General features: G+C 52.5%; 1 protein-coding gene across 1 annotated transcript in view; it reads left to right on the top strand.

Annotated features, from left to right (window-relative positions):
* PDE9A (phosphodiesterase 9A) overlaps window positions 1-17,254 on the top strand; it is a 99,207-nt gene that overhangs the window by 18,838 nt on the left and 63,115 nt on the right. The window contains exon 2 of the mRNA XM_082654137.1: window positions 16,521-16,591. Coding sequence (XP_082510263.1) covers window positions 16,521-16,591 — 71 coding nt within the window. The remainder of the gene's footprint in view (window positions 1-16,520; window positions 16,592-17,254) is intronic.

The following is a 17,254-nucleotide window of genomic DNA, read 5'->3' on the forward strand; positions in this document are numbered from 1 at the left end:
TTGAGTCTTCTCCCTTTTTTTCTTGATGAGTCTGGCTAATGGTCTGTCAATTTTGTTTATCTTCTCAAAGAACCACCTCTTAGTTTTATTGATCTTTGCTATTGTTTCCTTCATTTTTTTTCATTTATTTCTGATCTGATCTTTATGATTTCTTTCCTTCTGCTAACTTTGGGGGGTTTTTGTTCTTCTTTCTCTAATTGCTTTAGCTGTAAGGTTAGGTTGTTTATTTCAGATGTTTCTTGTTTCTTGAGGTAGGATTGTATTGGTATAAACTTCCCTCATACAACTACTTTTCCTGCAACCCATAGGTTTTGGGTCGTCGTGTTTTCATTGTCATTTGTTTCTAGGTATTTTTTTAAATTTCCTCTTTGATTTCTTCAGTGATCTCTTGGTTATTTAGTAGTGTACTGTTTAGCCTCTATGTGTTTGTTTTTACAGATTTCTTCCTGTAATTGATATCTAGTCTCATAGCGTTGTGGTCAGAAAGGATACTTGATACAATTTCAATTTTCTTAAATTTACTGAGGCTTGATTTGTGGCCCAAGATATGATCTATCCTGGAGAATGTTCCATGAGCACTTGAGAAGAAAGTGTATTCTGCTGTTTTTGGATGGAGTGTCCTATAAATATCAATTAAGTCCATCTTGTTTAATGTATCATTTAAAGCTTGTGTTTCCTTATATATTTTCATTTTCGATGATCTGTCCATTGGTGAAAGTGGGGTGTTAATGTCCCCTACTATGATTGTGTTACTGTCGATTTCCCCTTTTATGGCTGTTAGCATTTGCCTTATGTATTGAGGTGCTCCTATGTTGGGTGCATAAATATTTACAATTGTTATATCTTCTTCTTGGATTGATCCCTTGATCATTATGTAGTGTCCTTCTTTGTCTCTTGTAATAGTCTTTATTTAAAGTCTATTTTGTCTGATATGAGAATTGCTACTCCAGCTTTCTTTTCATTTCCATTTGCATGGAATATCTTTTTCCATCTCCTCCCTTTCAGGCTGTATGTGTCCTAGGTCTACAGTGGGCCTCTTGTAGACAGCATATATATGGGGCTTGTTTTTGCATGCATTCAGCCAGTCTGTGTCTTTTCGTGGGAGCATTTAATCCATTTACATTTAAGGTAGTTATCGATATGTATGTTCCTATTACCACTTTCTTAATTGTTTTGGGTTTGTTATTGTAGGTCTTTTCCTTCTCTTGTGTTTCCTGCCTAGAGAAGTTCCTTTAGCATTTGTTGTAAAACTGGTTTGGTGGTGCTGAATTCTCTTAGCTTTTGCTTGTCTGTAAAGGTTTTAATTTCTCTGTTGAATCTGAATGAGATCCTTGCTGGGTAGAGTAATCTTGGTTGTAGGTTTTTTTCCCTTTCATCACCTTAAATATGTCCTGCCACTCCCTTCTGGCTTGCAGAGTTTCTGGTGAAAGATCAGCTGTTAACCTTATGGGGATTCCTCTGTATGTTATTTGTTGTTTTTCCCTTGCTGCTTTTAATATTTTTTCTTTGTATTTAATTTTTGATAGTTTGATTAATATGTGTCTTGGCGTGTTTCTCCTTGGATTTATCCTGTATGGGACTCTCTGTGCTTCCTGGACTTGATTAACTATTTCCTTTCACATATTAGGGAAGTTTTCAACTATAATCTCTTCAAGTATTTTCTCAGTCCCTTTCTTTTTCTCTTCTTCTTCTGGGACCCCTATAATTCGATGTTGGTGTGTTTAACATTGTCCCAGAGGTCTCTAAGACTGTCCTCAATTCTTTTCATTCTTTTTTCTTTATTCTGTTCTGCAGTAGTTATTTCCACTATTTTATCTTCCAGGTCACTTATCCGTTCTTCTGCCTCAGTTATTCTGCTATTGATTCCTTCTGGAGAATTTTTAATTTCATTTATTGTGTTGTTCATCATTGTTTGTTTGCTCTTTAGTTCTTCTAGGTCCTTGTTAAATATTTCTTGTATTTTCTCCATTCTATTTCCAAGATTTTGGATCATCTTTACTATCATTACTCTGAATTCTTTTTCAGGTAGACTGCCTATTTCCTCTTCATTTGTTAGGTCTGGTGGGTTTTTATCTTGCTCCTTCATCTGCTGGGTGTTTCTCTGTCTTCTCATTTTGCTTAACTTATTGTGTTTGGGGTCTCCCTTGGCAGGCTGCAGGTTTGTAGTTCCTGTTGTGTTTGGTGTCTGCCCCCAGTGGGTAAGGTTGGTTCAGTGGCTTGTGTAGGCTTCCAGGTGGAGGGGACTAGTGTCTGTGGATGAGGCTGGATCTTGTCTTTCTGGTGGGCAGAGCTGCAGCTGGTAGTGTGTTTTGGGGTGTCTGTGACCTTATTATGATTTTAGGCAGCCTCTCTGCTAATGGGTGGGGTGGTGTTCCTGTCTTGCTAGTTGTTTGGCATAGGACAGACAGAACCCTAGGACAGATGGTAAAAGTGAAGCTATACAGACAAAATCACACAAAGAAGAATACACATACACCAAAAAGGGAAAAAGGAAAAACATATATATATCATTGCTCCCAAAGTCACCGCCTCAGGTTGGGCTGATTCGTTGTCTATTCAGGTATTCCGCAGACGCAGGTACATCAAGTTGATTGTGGAGCTTTAATCCGCTGCTTCTGAGGCTGCTGGGAGAGATTTCCCTTCTCTTCTTTGTTCTCACAGCTCCTGGGGCTTAGCTTTGGATGTGGCCCCGCCTCTGCGTGTAGGTCTCCGGAGGGCGTCTGTTCTTTGCTCAGACAGGACGGGGTTAAAGGAGCAGCTGATTCGGGGGCTCTGGCTCACTCAGGCCGGGGGGAGGGAGGGATGCGCGGCGGGCCTGCGGCGGCAGAGGCCGGCGTGACGTTGACCAGCGTGAGGCGTGCCGTGCGTTCTCTTGGAGGAGTTGACCCTGGATCCCAGAACCCTGGCAGTGGCGGGCTTCACAGGCTCCCCGGAAGGGGGGTGTGGATGGTGACCTGTGCTCGCACACAGGCTTCTTGGTGGCGGCAGCAGCCTTAGCGTCTCATGCCCGTCTCTGGGGTCCGCGCTTTTAGCCGCGGCTCGCGCCCGTCTCTGCAGCTCCTTCAGGCAGCGCTCTGAATCCCTTCTCCTGGCGCACCAGGAAACAAAGAGGCAAGAAAAAGTCTCTTGCCTCTTCAGCAGGTCCAGACTTTTCCCGGGACTCCCTCCCGGCCAGCCGTGGCGCACTAACCCCTGCAGGCTGTGTTCACGCCGCCACCCCCAGTCCTCTCCCTGCGCTCCGACCGAAGCCCGAGCCTCAGCTCCCAGCCCCGCCCGCCCCAGCGGGTGAGCAGACAAGCCTCTCAGCCTGGTGCGTGCCGGTCAGCACCGATCCTCTGTGTGGGAATCTCCCCGCTTTGCCCTCCGCACCCCTGTTGCCGCGCTCTCCTCCGCGGCTCCGAAGCTTCCCCCTCCGCCACCCACAGCCTCCGCCCACAAAGGGGCTTCCTAGTGTGTGGAAACCTTTCCTCCTTCACGGCTCCCTCCCACTGGTGCAGGTCCCGTCCCTATCCTTTTGTCTCTGTTTTTTCTTTTGCCCTACCCAGGTACGTGGGGAGTTGCTTGCCTTTTGGGAGGTCTGAGGTCTTCTGCCAGCCTTCAGTAGGTGTTCTGTAGGAGCTGTTCCACGTGTAGATGTATTTCCGGTGTATCTGTGGGGAGGAAGGCGATCTCCGCGTCTTACTCTTCCGCCATCTTGAAGGTCTCTCCCGTTATTATAGTCTTTTCACACGACACGACCAGCAAAATATCTCTTAAATTGGAAAGAGACATAAGGCCTAATTCAAATTTTATCTTAGCAGACAGAGAAGCCATGATTGCCTGCCTGGTGGGTAACAGTGATCCATTCTGAATGTGACATTATTGTTACGTGTTCTGGAAACAAGGGGCAGGACAGAATGAACAGTATGTTCCCATTTATGGATATAATTTATAACTGGAGAAGAATTGCAGATGAATTGCAGGTATACATGGATGGATGGATGGATGGGGAGATAGCCTACAATCTTTCCTTTGGTGAAAATGTATTTCTTGATAGTAAAAAACAATAAAATGTGGGGTTTGGGTCTTGGTCTCTTTCTAGCTTGTTTGTTTTATCTATTAAACACTTGTACTTCTCAGGTGCTGAAAAGGCAATAGAGATTCAGCTGTTAACTCCCCCAAAGATAGTGGAGTTGGAGAATCCCCACTGAGTTGGCGTTTGGCTGCCCTGCCACCTCTGGTGAATTCTAACTCGTGGACCTGGAGCACGAGAACTGGGGGCCAGACTGAAGTACTCTTTGAGGGTAGACAAAGCCCTATACAAGCTTAACAGTTTATAAAAGCTATTTAAAAATGAATCATGGGGCTTCCCTGGTGGCACAGTGGTTGAGAGTCCGCCTGCCGATGCAGGGGACGCCGGTTCGTGCCCCGGTCCGGGAGGATCCCACGTGCCGCGGAGCAGCTGGGCCCGTGAGCCATGGCCGCTGAGCCTGCGCGTCTGGAGCCTGTGCTCCGCAGCGGGAGAGGCCACAACAGTGAGAGGCCCGCGTACAGCAAAAAAAATTAAAAAATAAAAAAATTTTTAAATGAATCATGGTCTGATAGACAAAGGAAAAAGAATTTGGATTTATTTTCTTCCAAGTGTGGGATCCAAATCAATATTCCTTCCAAGTGTGCGATCAGAAACCAGTCATCTGAGAACAAGGTGAACAGAGAACACGTCCAGTGTTATAGGAGCGTGACAGTGGCAAAGAGGCCAAGAGACTACCTCTGCTTCCCAGGTGGACCACCATTAAAAGCCTGATTCCAGGCACTGCACGCAGCTCTGGGCTTGGAGCTAGGCAGGTCGAGTTTGTATCCAGGACCACGGGGACCCAGCCAGGCCAGGTTCTCTCTCTGTGACTCAGAGTCCTCCTCTGTGAAGCGGAGGATACCCCCAGCTTATGAGGTCCTTCCAAGGACCCAGGGTCATAGGGTGTAAGCTGCGTGGCTCAGGTTCTGGCCCAAGCGCGAGTTCAACCTCACTAGGTGGTGGTGGTGGTGATGGTGATTGTAGAGGTGATGGTGGTGGTGACAGTGGAGGTGACAGTGGTGATGGTGATGGTGGAGGTGATGGTGGTGGTGACAGTGGTGGTGGTGCTGGTGCTGGTAGTCATGGTGGTGACACTAGAGGCGATGGTGGAGGTGGCGGTGGAATTGGCATCCTTAGGGGTATAACCTAAAACCAGCAGATGCAAAATTCATCCTCAGCCTGTTCACACAGGAGGACACTTGGGCACCGGTGTCCCGTGAGCAGGTGGACAGGCCCTGTGCTCACAGATGGAACACAGAGGAACTAAACAGGGTCCTGCCCGCAAGGACCTCACCTTCCAAAGACTGTCCTCCGTGTTTACCAGAAGAAAACTGACACTCCCCACAGTGAGGGCGAATCGATCATTTAACCTGTCAGAGTCTTTTGAATCCTATGTGGTGACCCTGTTGACTAATACACACTCGTATTGACACGGTCCTGGTCTTCACTGCATTTTGGGTGTGGTTGGGTGTGGTTGGTAACACGGGGAGGTCAGTTAGCACATCAGGGCCTGCTTTGTGGTGGCCTCCCCGAGTTAAGGTATCCCCATGTCCCGACATATGAACCACCCAGAGATGCCAACGTGCTGAGGTTAAGGCTGTGTGTCCTCAGCGCCTCTTGCTTGCGAAATGGCCTTGGAGGGGTCAAGGAGGAGCCTCTCTGTCTCTAGGGAAGACATCCATAAGTTTCAAGGGGCCCTCCCTGTAATCACAACTGCCACTTAACTGAGCACTTACTATGTACCAGGCCCTCTGTATGTCGTGATGAAACCTTCTCTGGGGTATGATAACCCTCACTCTGCAGATGAAGAATCAGAGTCTCAAAAAGGTGAAGAAACTTGCCCTGGGTCAAGCTGATAGGAAGAGGGACTGGAAGTGAACTCACTTCCCTGACCCCTCCCTTCCCACCCCTCTGCCCTGCACGTGCCTGGAGCAGTGTGCGACTCTGGCACCAGCCGAGGGCAATCCTGGGATGTGAGACAGCAGGAAACGCGTGGGCTCCAGCCAACCCAGCGCCCACCCGGTCAGACGTAGCCCGCTAAGGGCAGTCACTCACTGACTGTCCTCGCTGCCAGACACCCCTGCTGCCCGGATGGCCAAAGAATTAGTGCAGTGATTGCATAACTTGAGCAACTGAACTGTTTTCTTTCTCAAAAAATTTTACCTACAGTCCTACTACATAAAGCTTGGATAAACAGTTAAGTACCATGTATTAGTGCCCATTTATTCTGTAAGGTCAGACCTACGGCACCCGCCGGAGAATTACTGGGAACAGAGCGGGTCCCCGTGTGAGCACCGCGTTTGGAATTAGGGTTCGGAATGGCAGCCGCAGGCTTGCGTTGGCCTGAGCATCAGTTACCCTCAGCTCGTTTTACTGGCCCCCAGAACGCTGCCTGAGGAGGGCCCTGACCTGCACGATCCTGAGGCCGTGGAGAGGCTCGAACTGCAACTCGCCGGCCAGGAGGCATGTACAAGACACTCGGGTCTCAGGACAGCAGTCAGGGGCAGCCTCGTGGGTACCGCCCCCAAAGATGACGTGTCCCTCCTCAGATGCATTGATATTTATGTTATTACAGCTGAGTACTTGCTTTATAATTAGTGTCTAAAGGAGCTTACGTAAGGAAAGCTGAGACCAGTGCCGGCAGGGCTCCACCACCTGCCCCTGCCCCTGCTGCAGGGCAGTGCTGGTCAACCAGACCCCCGCTTCCCATGTCTGGGGCGTGGCTCCCGCGCCCAGGCCGGTCTCACCCCACTTGTTGGTCTGGACCCCTTGGGGTTTCTGCCCAGGCTCACTGCAGCCCCCTAGGAGGACCGCACACGCATCCTCATCACTGAAAACCTCACTTGGGTGAGTCTGGAAGATGCATGATGTGAGGCACGTCAGGTTGGGCTCTGAAGCCGTAGAAATCCTTTAACGGGAAGTTCCGGCGCATGGGCCGCGAGTCTCAGGTGGGTGGGGCGGCGGGATGGGGGAGGAGCACGGGGGAGGAGGCTTCTCTGTGGCCCCTTCTGTCTGCACGGCCTCGGGTCCCCTGGGGGCCACGGCCAATCCCTCCAGCCCCGAGTCAGCTGTGTCCCTGCAGCTGGCACAGACCCGTGGGACCTGCTTTCTTGTCTGTCCCGGGAGGCACCCAGCTTGCCCTTTGCTTCCCATCCAAGGGTCCCTGCCTCTCTGTCGCCTTCGGCTCCGCACCAGCTCCCTCTACTCCTAGCCAAATGCTATTGAAATTCTGATTTTTGTCCCCTGGTTAACTTGTCATTTAATTTTCTCATCCGCTTGGCTTAAAGCCAAAGAGTATTCATTCCAAATAAAAATGGTAAAGACCTTTTTTTCCTCTCCTAAGACTCTTATGCAAATGCAGCGCAACCCGCTGTTAGGAAGAGAGATTCACAGCCAGTTCTGTTATCAGTTATTAACCTCAGCTTCTAGATCTGGGTAACTTTTCTCGGTTATAAAAGCCCTGCGTATTCATCGTAGAATATTTGAAAAATACAGAGCAGCATAAAGAAGAAAAGAAAAGAACCCATTATTCCACCAGCCAGTGCGAACATTTCGGGACCTCTCCTGCTGGTGTTTTCAGAGAGACCGAGGGAGAGAGAATCTCTTTTCTTTTACATATTTTTTAATTTTGATCATTGTCACTCAGCATTACATTGGAGGTATTCAAAAACATGATTTTAACGCTATATAATGTTCCATCGTTGAGACTTACTAAGATGTAATCATTTCATTGCTTTGAGATATTCACCTTAATTCCATTTCTCTGCAATAACTAACACACAGGGAACAACCCCACTAGCTCTTTGCTTGCAGAGGGGCCATGCAGGGCAGTGGTTTGGTCCTAAGCCTGGGAGGCGACTAGAACACTGCCTGGCACTTAATAAATGCTCTCTTTATTAAGTTTGCTGTTATTTTCTTTTTTTTTCATTTATTTATTTATTTATTTATTTTTGGCTGTGTTGGGTCTTCGTTTCTGTGCGAAGGCTTTCTCTAGTTGCGGCGAGCGGGGGCCGCTCTTCATCGCGGTGCGTGGGCCTCTCACTGTCGCGGCCTCTCTTGTTGCGGAGCACAGGCTCCAGACGCGCAGACTCAGTAGTTGTGGCTCACTGGGCCAGTTGCTCCGCAGCAATGTGAGATCTTCCCAGACCAGGGCTCGAACCCGTGTCCCCTGCACTGGCAGGCAGATTCTCAACCACTGCGCCACCAGGGAAGCCCTGCTGTTATTTTCTTAAGAGCGCTTCCTGGAAATGGGATTCCAGGTCAAAGGGCACAGATATGGCCACACTGTTTCCCAGCAGGGCTGTCTGAACACACATTCCTGGAAGGACATCCCTCTCCCCACTCCCAGCCAGAGTTGGTGCCTTCACTTTATTCAGATAAGCTCTTGGGGACAATGGGAGATTAGCGTGCAGTTGTGAGCAATACTGCAGAATGATCTGTGTACCCTCACCCCGTTGCCCCCAGTGTAACATCTTGCAAAATCACGGTACAGGGTCACTGCCAGGATGTAACCGTGAGACAGTCCCCCGCCTTATGCAGACTTTCCCTGTTTTGTTGTGCTCATCTGAGTGTGTGTGTTGAGTTCTGTACGATTCAATCACATCTGTAGGGTCTCTTATCCACCACCATAGTCACAGTAGAGGACAGTCCCAGCCCTTTTGTGACCACGCCTACCTCCATCCTCCACCCGGAGCCCCACCCTCCTACCCCCACCTCCATCCCTAACACTGTTCTCCATCTCTATAATCTTGTCATTTCAGGAATGTCATGTAAGTAGAATCACACAGCATGTAACACTGTTCTCCATCTCTATAATTTTGTCATTTCAGGAATGTCATATAAGTGGAATCATACAGCATGTAACCTCTTGGGGTTGGCTTTTATTCATGCAGCATAAATCCCTTGGAACCCGTCTCAGTTGTGTAGATCAGTAATTCATGCACAGTATGGACGGACCAGAGTTTGGTTAACATTCACCTGTTAAAGGGCATCTGGGTTGCTTCCAGATTTGGGCTCTCCCATCACTTTTTCGTTCTTGCCAATGTGGTGGTTTGCCTTCCATTTCTTGGAGGCCAATGTGGCTATTTTTAGAAGTCAGTACCCTAGTTTGGTTGGGTGGAGATTTCTGATGCCATGTAACGCGTAGAATTCATCGTCGTCAAGTAAATACAAGTATGATGAAGGGTCAGTGCTGGGGTTTAAGATGCTGGGGGGCTGAGAGCAATAGCCGACGTGGACGGAGCGAGGAGGGACCAGAGTGAACGTCGCTGGGAGAGGCGTCGAGTTCTCATTAACAGAGGAAGGAACCGGAGCCGGGTGCCTCGTGGAGGAACAGAGCTCGCCACGTGCCCTCAGGAAGGACAACTTGCTGGGAAAGGAGAAGTGTCTTTCTTCCCTGCCTGCTTCAGGACCTCGGCATCCTGGTGTCTACGCACCCCAGCTCTCATCTTCAGCTGTAGCCGTTTACAATCACTTCGGGGAAAAACTGCAGAAGAATTACAATGAGGAAAATTTTACTCGAGACTCATTACTCCAAGTTCAAAGACGCTCCGTGAAAATTGTTGCTAACGCAGTCGAATAAAAAATTTCCCATGCGGTGCGAGCGTAACAGCAAGACGAACGTAATTGCATGTTTTGCAGCAGCCAACCCCGAAAGCACAACTTACCTGACATGGATGTAGCTTTGAATGATTTTGAAAGGGAACTAATGCCATCCTGGTTTACGAGCTTCGTGAGCTGTCTCCCTGGTGAAAAAGATTGTACCCGGCCCGGCAGAGAAAATTCCCGGGCACACACTGCAGTCTCAGGAGGCCTCTGACCGTCCCCCTCCCTGCCTGGTCCCTGGTCCCCTTCCAACATCCACAAACTGAACTTTTCTTTTGTGATAGTGGTGGGTTTTGTCTTTCTCAACCCAAACCTGAATTGCCGTTTGGTTACCTTATTCGTCCAGGACTGGAAGCATTTCGCAATATAGAGCCACAGATGTCTGAGTGAGAAACCCACAGCTTCCAGTGGTCACTGACTCCATGCCAGTCCAAACCAAAATTTGACAAACCCAGCAAGAAATGTTCTCAGCAGCTGCAGGGAACTGCCTCGGATAGAAATAGGAAACCAAACTCAGGTTCCCCTCTCGGAGCGCAGGCACAAAGCATGCTCATCCCAGCCCCCGAGGGTGCTTAGAGGTGCGGGGTCCGGGGACGGGGGCGCGGTGCTGTCTCTCTGCTTTCTGGTTATCTCTGCTCTGTTATCACTGCCCCTCCTGGGCGGGCTCCCCGTTACTCAGCAGAGGAAATTGTGTGCTCAGCGGCCACTGCCGACCACGTTTGCGCTGAATGACCAGCGTAAATGGGGCAGGGACGTGACAAGTCGCTTTCACCTGTGGAGCCCAAATGAAAGGATGCTCTACTCGAAATCTTTCTCATGCCTGAGCACCGCCCCCAGCGTGGCCCTCCCCCACCTCCACCCTCTTCCAGCAGCCAGGCTTATCCTGTGCCTGGACCGCGGAGGCCCGGCACCGGCAGCCAGCCCCCCACGACTCCTCCCCCATCCACCACCTTAAAGCGGGGAGGCAGGAAGGCAGAGGACAGCAGGTGATGGACATCAACACCAGCGTGTTTTGAAATTTCTTTTAAGAAGCTTCACCTGCATGAATTCATACGTGGTTTTTAAGTCGTGTGCGTCAGGGGTCATAATCCTCAAATGCATGCTGCAAAACTCAGAGCTAATATCTGGCAAAGATGGAATGCAGCATCTTTGCGCCACCTGGGCACCCACCTGGGCCAGCAGCCCCAGGCGCTGGGCCCACGGATAGAGCGAGACTCGGCCTCCAGGTCTGAAAACACACCAGCATGGCAGCCACGACCATCGTGGGGCAGACATGGAAGCAGGTGCTGGTCAGCCGCGTGCCACAGTTGTGGACACATGGACGGGGGCCGGGAGTGGAGCCAGGAGCAAGGGGGACGGAGCCTGAGCTGGTGAAACCGTGTGTGTCACGGTCCGGGCAGCCTCCCCGTGGTGGAGTCCGCTGCTGAACTGACGGACTGGTCACCAGAGGTATCTTGCTGAACCAGCCCCTCCAAACTGGAGAATGGGACACATCGGGCTTAATTCTGCACCTTTTAGGTTCATGAAAACACGGCAGGTGAGTCAGAGCACAGCCTGAAGGGAGAGGCAGACTGGAAGGAACCCTGGAAGCTTCCAGGGCCGAAGGTGGGGCAGCCGGATGCAGGGCCCTCACAGGAGGTGGAAGACCCTCCCGGGAAAGGTCCCGCAGAGGCGGGGCTGCCCCCATCCGTGGATGAACATCTCAGGGCTTCTGCGGGTCTCGTTGAAGCCTGGGGCCCCAGTCCCGCCCCCGTCGTTGCTGGATTGCCTGTGTCCTGTCTCCCGTCCAGGGTACAGCCCATCGGGATTGGTTTCCAATCCAGAACATCTCAGCCGCTCCCCGCACGCTGTCCTCATGCTGAAACACGAAGCTGTGTCTCCCAGTGGAAGGTCCTGGAATCTCTCCTGAGGAACGTGGAAACCCCTTCATGCTGGGTTGGTTTGCAGAAGACCAGGGAGTGCCCTCCAGGAGCCCCGGCTGGGCGATGATCAAATCTCCATCCTCCTGGCCTCATAACGGGAAACTCGCTGATCGATTATCTGAGCTGCCTGGCGGCCCGGAGACCATCCATCCTCCTGCTTTTCGACATGCAAACAGCAGCGTGTGGCTGGAACACGGGAACTCAGGGGCTGCTTCCTGCATTCTCCCCTCCATGAGCCTCTGAATGGGGGGTCCAGGGGGGAGAGGAAAACACAATAGAATCTCGTCCCGGGAAGAGGCCTCTGGACTCAGAATGGACAAGTCACCCCCAGGCCTTTAGAAAGTGCCGTCCTGTCTCTTTAACCCCTGGACGCGAGTTGGCCGTGCTCTGACCATCTGCTCCACGGTTACCAGCCCTGGGTTCTAAGTATGTTGATGGAGGTGCCTTTGATAACAAGAAACAGAACCGTGCGTATATTGGCAACTCAAGCCACTGGGCTCTCCTGCCCTCTGCCCCTCCCCTCTGCCCACTGTGATCCGGCCTCCCTCCCGCCTTCTCCGGGGGCTGCACCTCCTTAGTGATCTCGTGGGTGGCCTGGTGTGGTCAGCAGGTCAGACTCCCCGTGACCCTGTGACTCACCCCAATTGCCACCAGCTCCGGATCGCTTAGTGAAGTTCTCACGAGGAAAGGAGATTGTGTGCTGGCCCGACAGTTGTAGGTCAGGCTGCGGGCAGGGGCAGGGTCCCCAGGTGCCAGGGCTGCCCAGCCAGGGCTCTAGGGAGGCGCCCTGTGCTTTGAGGGCTGTGGCTGGGCCACGGCAGTCCCCTGGGTCTCGCTCCCAAGTCCCCACCTGTAAGGACAGGCCTGCAGGATGTCTTCAGAAAGGTCCCCACCCAGCAACCCGCCTGGGAGAGCACAGCCCTGACCAGAGCCCTGGGCCCATTTCCTGGGCTGCCCAACTGGGCTGGGCCAAGGCCAGTCCCAACCATGCACTGACCAGAAAGCCCGGTCAACCCGTGTGTGCCCCGGGACGCTCACCTCTCTTCCTCGTCTGCACTGACTGTCGGTCGCTCCCCACAAAGCCCCAGCACCATCCTGCTGAGAGCTCGCGGCCTGGAGCTCCCACCCCGGGCTCCATCCCCACCTACCGAGAAACAGTGGAAACGGAGGAGCTGGGTTACACGTCCTTTCTTCTCGCTCTGGAAATCCTGCAGTCGTACATTTGAGGTCCTACTGAAATAAAACTGGGTGCCAGACAAAGGAGGGCCACAAGTCACTTTGGGTGCGTCTGGCAACTTGAAGAGCCCTGGAGACTTCCATCCACACTCAGGATTTTAGAGCCACTGGGGACCTGGAGTTTCACAGGCAGCAGAGCTGGTACGCAGCTGAATTTTGTGTCAGAGCGGCAGCGTCCTGAGGGCTCAGCGTCCTGAGGGTTCCCTCACGTGTTGCCCATCTCAGCCCTGAGAGGCAGGTGCAGCTGGCGTGATGGACCTCATTCGCAGAAAGGCAAACTGAGGCTCCAGGGTGGTGGCGGTCTTGCCCACGACGGCGGAGGGGTGGGCAGGGCACTGGGAGGGAACCGATGGATAGAAGAATAACCGACGGGAGCGCAGGCCCCCCTGCTCTTGCCAGGACACCATCGCTGGGTGGGCGGGGGGTGAATACAGATACTACACGCCGTGCAGAGCCTGCGAGTCAGAGCTGTTTGGGTCACGTGTGTGCTGGACAGAGGGAGGCCTGGGCTGTGATCCTGACCCCCTGGCCCCTCGCTGGCTGGGCCCCAGGGAGCTTCGTCCAGCTCTGTGCTGCTTCCTCTGGGGACCACTCAGAACACAGCTTGGCGGGCGGCTGGTTTCACGAGTATTTGTTACCCGGCTCTGCAGGCAGCAGGAAGGTTCCAGGTGCCGAAGTTCCCTCTGACGTTCACAGGTCCCAGCTGACTATGAGGGAGGCCCAGTACCCAGCAGAAGAGAGGCCTCTGGGCTCCCCTTGTTTTCTCTCGTCCTGTTTTAACATCGCGGTGCTGCCAACCAAGCCACAGAAAGGGTGTGGGGTGACCTGCCGTGCTTCACTGATGAGCCGCAGCCCGGGGCAACGTAAGACCCTTATTTCTCTGTTCATCACGCTGCCTCCACGCTTATTTCTCTGTTCATCACGCTGCCTCCACTTTTCACGTTTAAATTTCATTTCCCCGCGCTGTTTCCCCCCGCTGTTTATTTCTGGATGGAGGCTAAGGAATTTGCAGAACGATTCAGCATGGGAACAGAAAGCCTTGTACCCTCCTGACCAGGCTGCCTGGTGACAGGGGTGGGGGAGGGCTTCTTTCCAGGCCGACCAAGCCTTTGTGCTACAGGGGCTGGTTTCCCACACCAGGAACAACCCACCTAGGCCAGGAGCTCCTCCTGACACCCGGCCAAGAACTAGGCTGTCCAAGCACTTCCGACGTCAGGGTTCACGTGATGTTCACCCCAGCCTCTCACCTGCGTTGGCCCCGCTCAAGGCTCGTTAACTAACTACCTAAATAAGGCAAAAGCCTGACTCGCACAGATGTGAAAGGACCACACGTCAAACTAACTTGTTAGCTGAACAAGGGAAACAGCAAAGTGTTACAACCAGTTCGGAAGTGCAGTCAAAGAACGCTGCATTTCTCTACGGTACAGGAATGTTGAAATGAATTTACAGATGGACACAGCATGGTTCCCCACTGTAATGGAAGACACCCGATGCAATCTCTTCTGCTTACTTCTGATTTCCTTCCATCCCCCCGGCCCCCCTGCCACCCGTCAAAAATAATCTCCAAGACTCTTCCGGACCCAGAAGAAGGCTGGCCTCCCTCACGAGGTTGGGCGGGGTAGGTTACAAAGGGGCAGCGAGAGTGTCAAGGAGCCCTGTGGGCCCTTCTGGGTTTGTTGTGCTGCTTCATAACTGGACTTTTTAAAGCTTTTATTATTTGCTATCCCGAGCCCAGGAAGCTATCACGAAAGACTCGCTCCTCCAGATTGCATCTGCAGTGCTTATGAAGTTGGGCAAACTCCCCTCTTGTCGAGGCCCCCAGGATATTCCAAGCTCCTGGTCTTTCTTCCCACCTCCCTCCCTGGGGAGGGCCTTGTTGGCGCTAACTTGCCGGGGTCACGCTCAGCTCATGACCAGCATCCGGCCTGCCAGCCCCCTCGCCCTGTGCCAGGATCTCCAGGCAAATCGAATGTTCACAGACGGAGCCGTCTTGTCCTCTGCCTCGGCCCACCCTCGCCTTTGACTGGGGTCTGGAATAAACCCACGCAGTCAGCCCGCACCAGGTGGACGCGACCTTCACAAAGGCTTGAGTGGGAAAGTCAGAAATGGCCCCGTGTCAGTGGGCAAACGGCCGGGACCCCGCACCTCACCCGTCTTGGGCACAGCTGCAAAGGCCGAGGCGTGAGCTAAGGCCTGTGCTGGGGGCGCTGGGACGTGCTGTCGTGAAAACGCGGGGGGCCGAAGGCGCAAGACTCCTCTGGCGGTGGGGTCGGGGGGCCGTGCGGAGAAGCTGGCCCCGAGTCCCGAGGGCTGGGAGGAGGGAGAGCGGAGGACGGTCTCTGGGAAGGGGGGACCCAGAGCAGAGGGCGAGGGAGGGGCACCCATGGGCGGGAGCTTGGCGAGGGCACAGCCTCGAGGGACGCACCCCAGAACCTCAGGTGCCCAGCGAGGAGGTGGACCTTCTCCGGTGGGCGTGCGGGGCAGCAGAGGCGTCTGCACGGAAAAGTGGTACAACCAGGTTTGAGTTCTAGAAACCAAGGGTGGGTGCTGGGCTGAGACCCAGCAGGGCCAGTGCAGGGGCTGCTGCAGGGGTCCAGGCGGGACCAGCTCTGAGCCAGGCCGGTGGCCGCCGGGTGGACAGTGCCGAACAAAGGCCCTGTCACCAAGGGTGCGAATACCACCTCGGGGGGCAAGCGGGCAGCCCGGACAGTGGTGCTGGCAGAGTCTCAGCGTAGGCAGGCCAGTGGCACAGAGGAGGCCGTGGTAGTCAGGGACCAGCTACGTTTGCGGGGAAAAACATCTGCTTACTCTGTTTTACTGTTTCCAGTAAAAAAAGATGCAAACTGATCTGGCTAAAAAAATAGCGCTCTGCGCACTGAAAAATACCTGCTCTCCTCAGCTTGGCTCGCCCCACGCCCGCGGGCTCCTGGTGAGCAGGAGGGGCCTTAAGCCATTAGCCAGGGAGAATGTTGACAGAAAACCTCTGTTACGGGAGCCTTGGCGTGGACTGTCCCGTGCGCGCTGTCCAGCCTTGGAGAGCAGCCCCCCTCTCTGTACGTGAAGCCCCCTCTCCCAGGGAGGGGTTCCAGAGCCCAGATTCACAATCGGGGCCCCTCGGACAAAAGATGCTGATGTGACTGGTGTGTTTCTCTCCTGTCCAGCAGGGACTGGACACCCAGGCCATGTGTAAAATTGCCTCCGGTGAAATTTGTTCACTATGCAGACCGACGGTTCCAATCGGACCCTTTCTCAGGGTGATTCCCTCTTGGATTTGGTCCTGCACCTCAGCCCCCAAATCCTAAAAGGCAATCTTTTGTTTTTAAGCTAATGATCTTAAATTTCTTTTGCATAATGGCCCCGGAGGCCGTTGGAGACCCCCTGCGATGTGATATCATTAAGCTGAGGTTGTTGATGGTGCGGGGCACGAGGCAGCATGTCACCGCAGGTGTCCTTATGTGGGTGATAGCGTTGTTTTTCACAACTCTTTTCAGCGAACAGAAGAGTGAAGTTTTTCTCAACCTGTATAAATCGATTCAGTGAAGAGACGTGCATGGAACATTCCAGTGCCCACAGTTATTTTGTTTTTTCTTTGTAAAATTAACCTGCAGGTCGGGACCAGAGAGAAAGCTCTGGAATCTGACGTCACCACGGAAACCAGCTGCCCTGCTCCCGCCTGACCCTCACGGCCTTCTGCTTCTGTTTTGCAGGTGGTCTTCAGCAAGTATTGCAACTCCAGCGACATTATGGACCTGTTCTGCATCGCCACCGGCCTGCCTCGGTGAGTGACCCGGAATTGCCCCCGCCAGAGGGACGCCTTTAAATTCACCTGGAGGGACAGGTACCTGGGAGGGCGAGTGGCCGAGTCTAGGGGACAAGAGGTGTGGTAGGGCCCGTGGGCTCACCTTGCACCTTGCACTTGGGACCTTTCGAATCAGTGGATCAATCTCTGGAGGTTTTTTCAACCACCGCTGTGCTACGCAGAAGGAACCTTTGGAGGAATTAGGCAGAAACTACTGTCTTAAGAGTTTCTTTTTTTCTTTCATTTATTCCTTTGCATTGGGAGAAAGGGTAAAGGACGGTGGTAGTGTTTAGACTTTGGTTCCCCAGCCCCAAATGACCCAGCAAGGGGGAGAGAGGGGCTCATCACAGATCAAGGTTTAGGAAAAGACTGACGTCAGAAACAAGTTGAAAAGACCAGAAATCTACCTTATAGAACCATAAGGGCTCCAGAAGAATTCTTTTCCCCAAATCAACAGTTTGTTCCAGCCAGTGGGTTTTCTGTCCTAACTTCCCAACTATAGAGAGTGATGAGGGGCAGCTTGGCCTGCAGTTAACTAAAGCTGTGGCCCAGGTCAAGGAGGGTGAGAGAGGAGGACAGCAGGAGCCGTTCAGAGTCAGGTGAGAAAAAGGAGAGTCAAGGATGAGACTACACACCCGAAGT

This window comes from Grampus griseus, assembly GCF_964374135.1.
Source record: "Grampus griseus genome assembly, chromosome: 5".
NCBI lineage: Eukaryota > Metazoa > Chordata > Mammalia > Artiodactyla > Delphinidae > Grampus > Grampus griseus.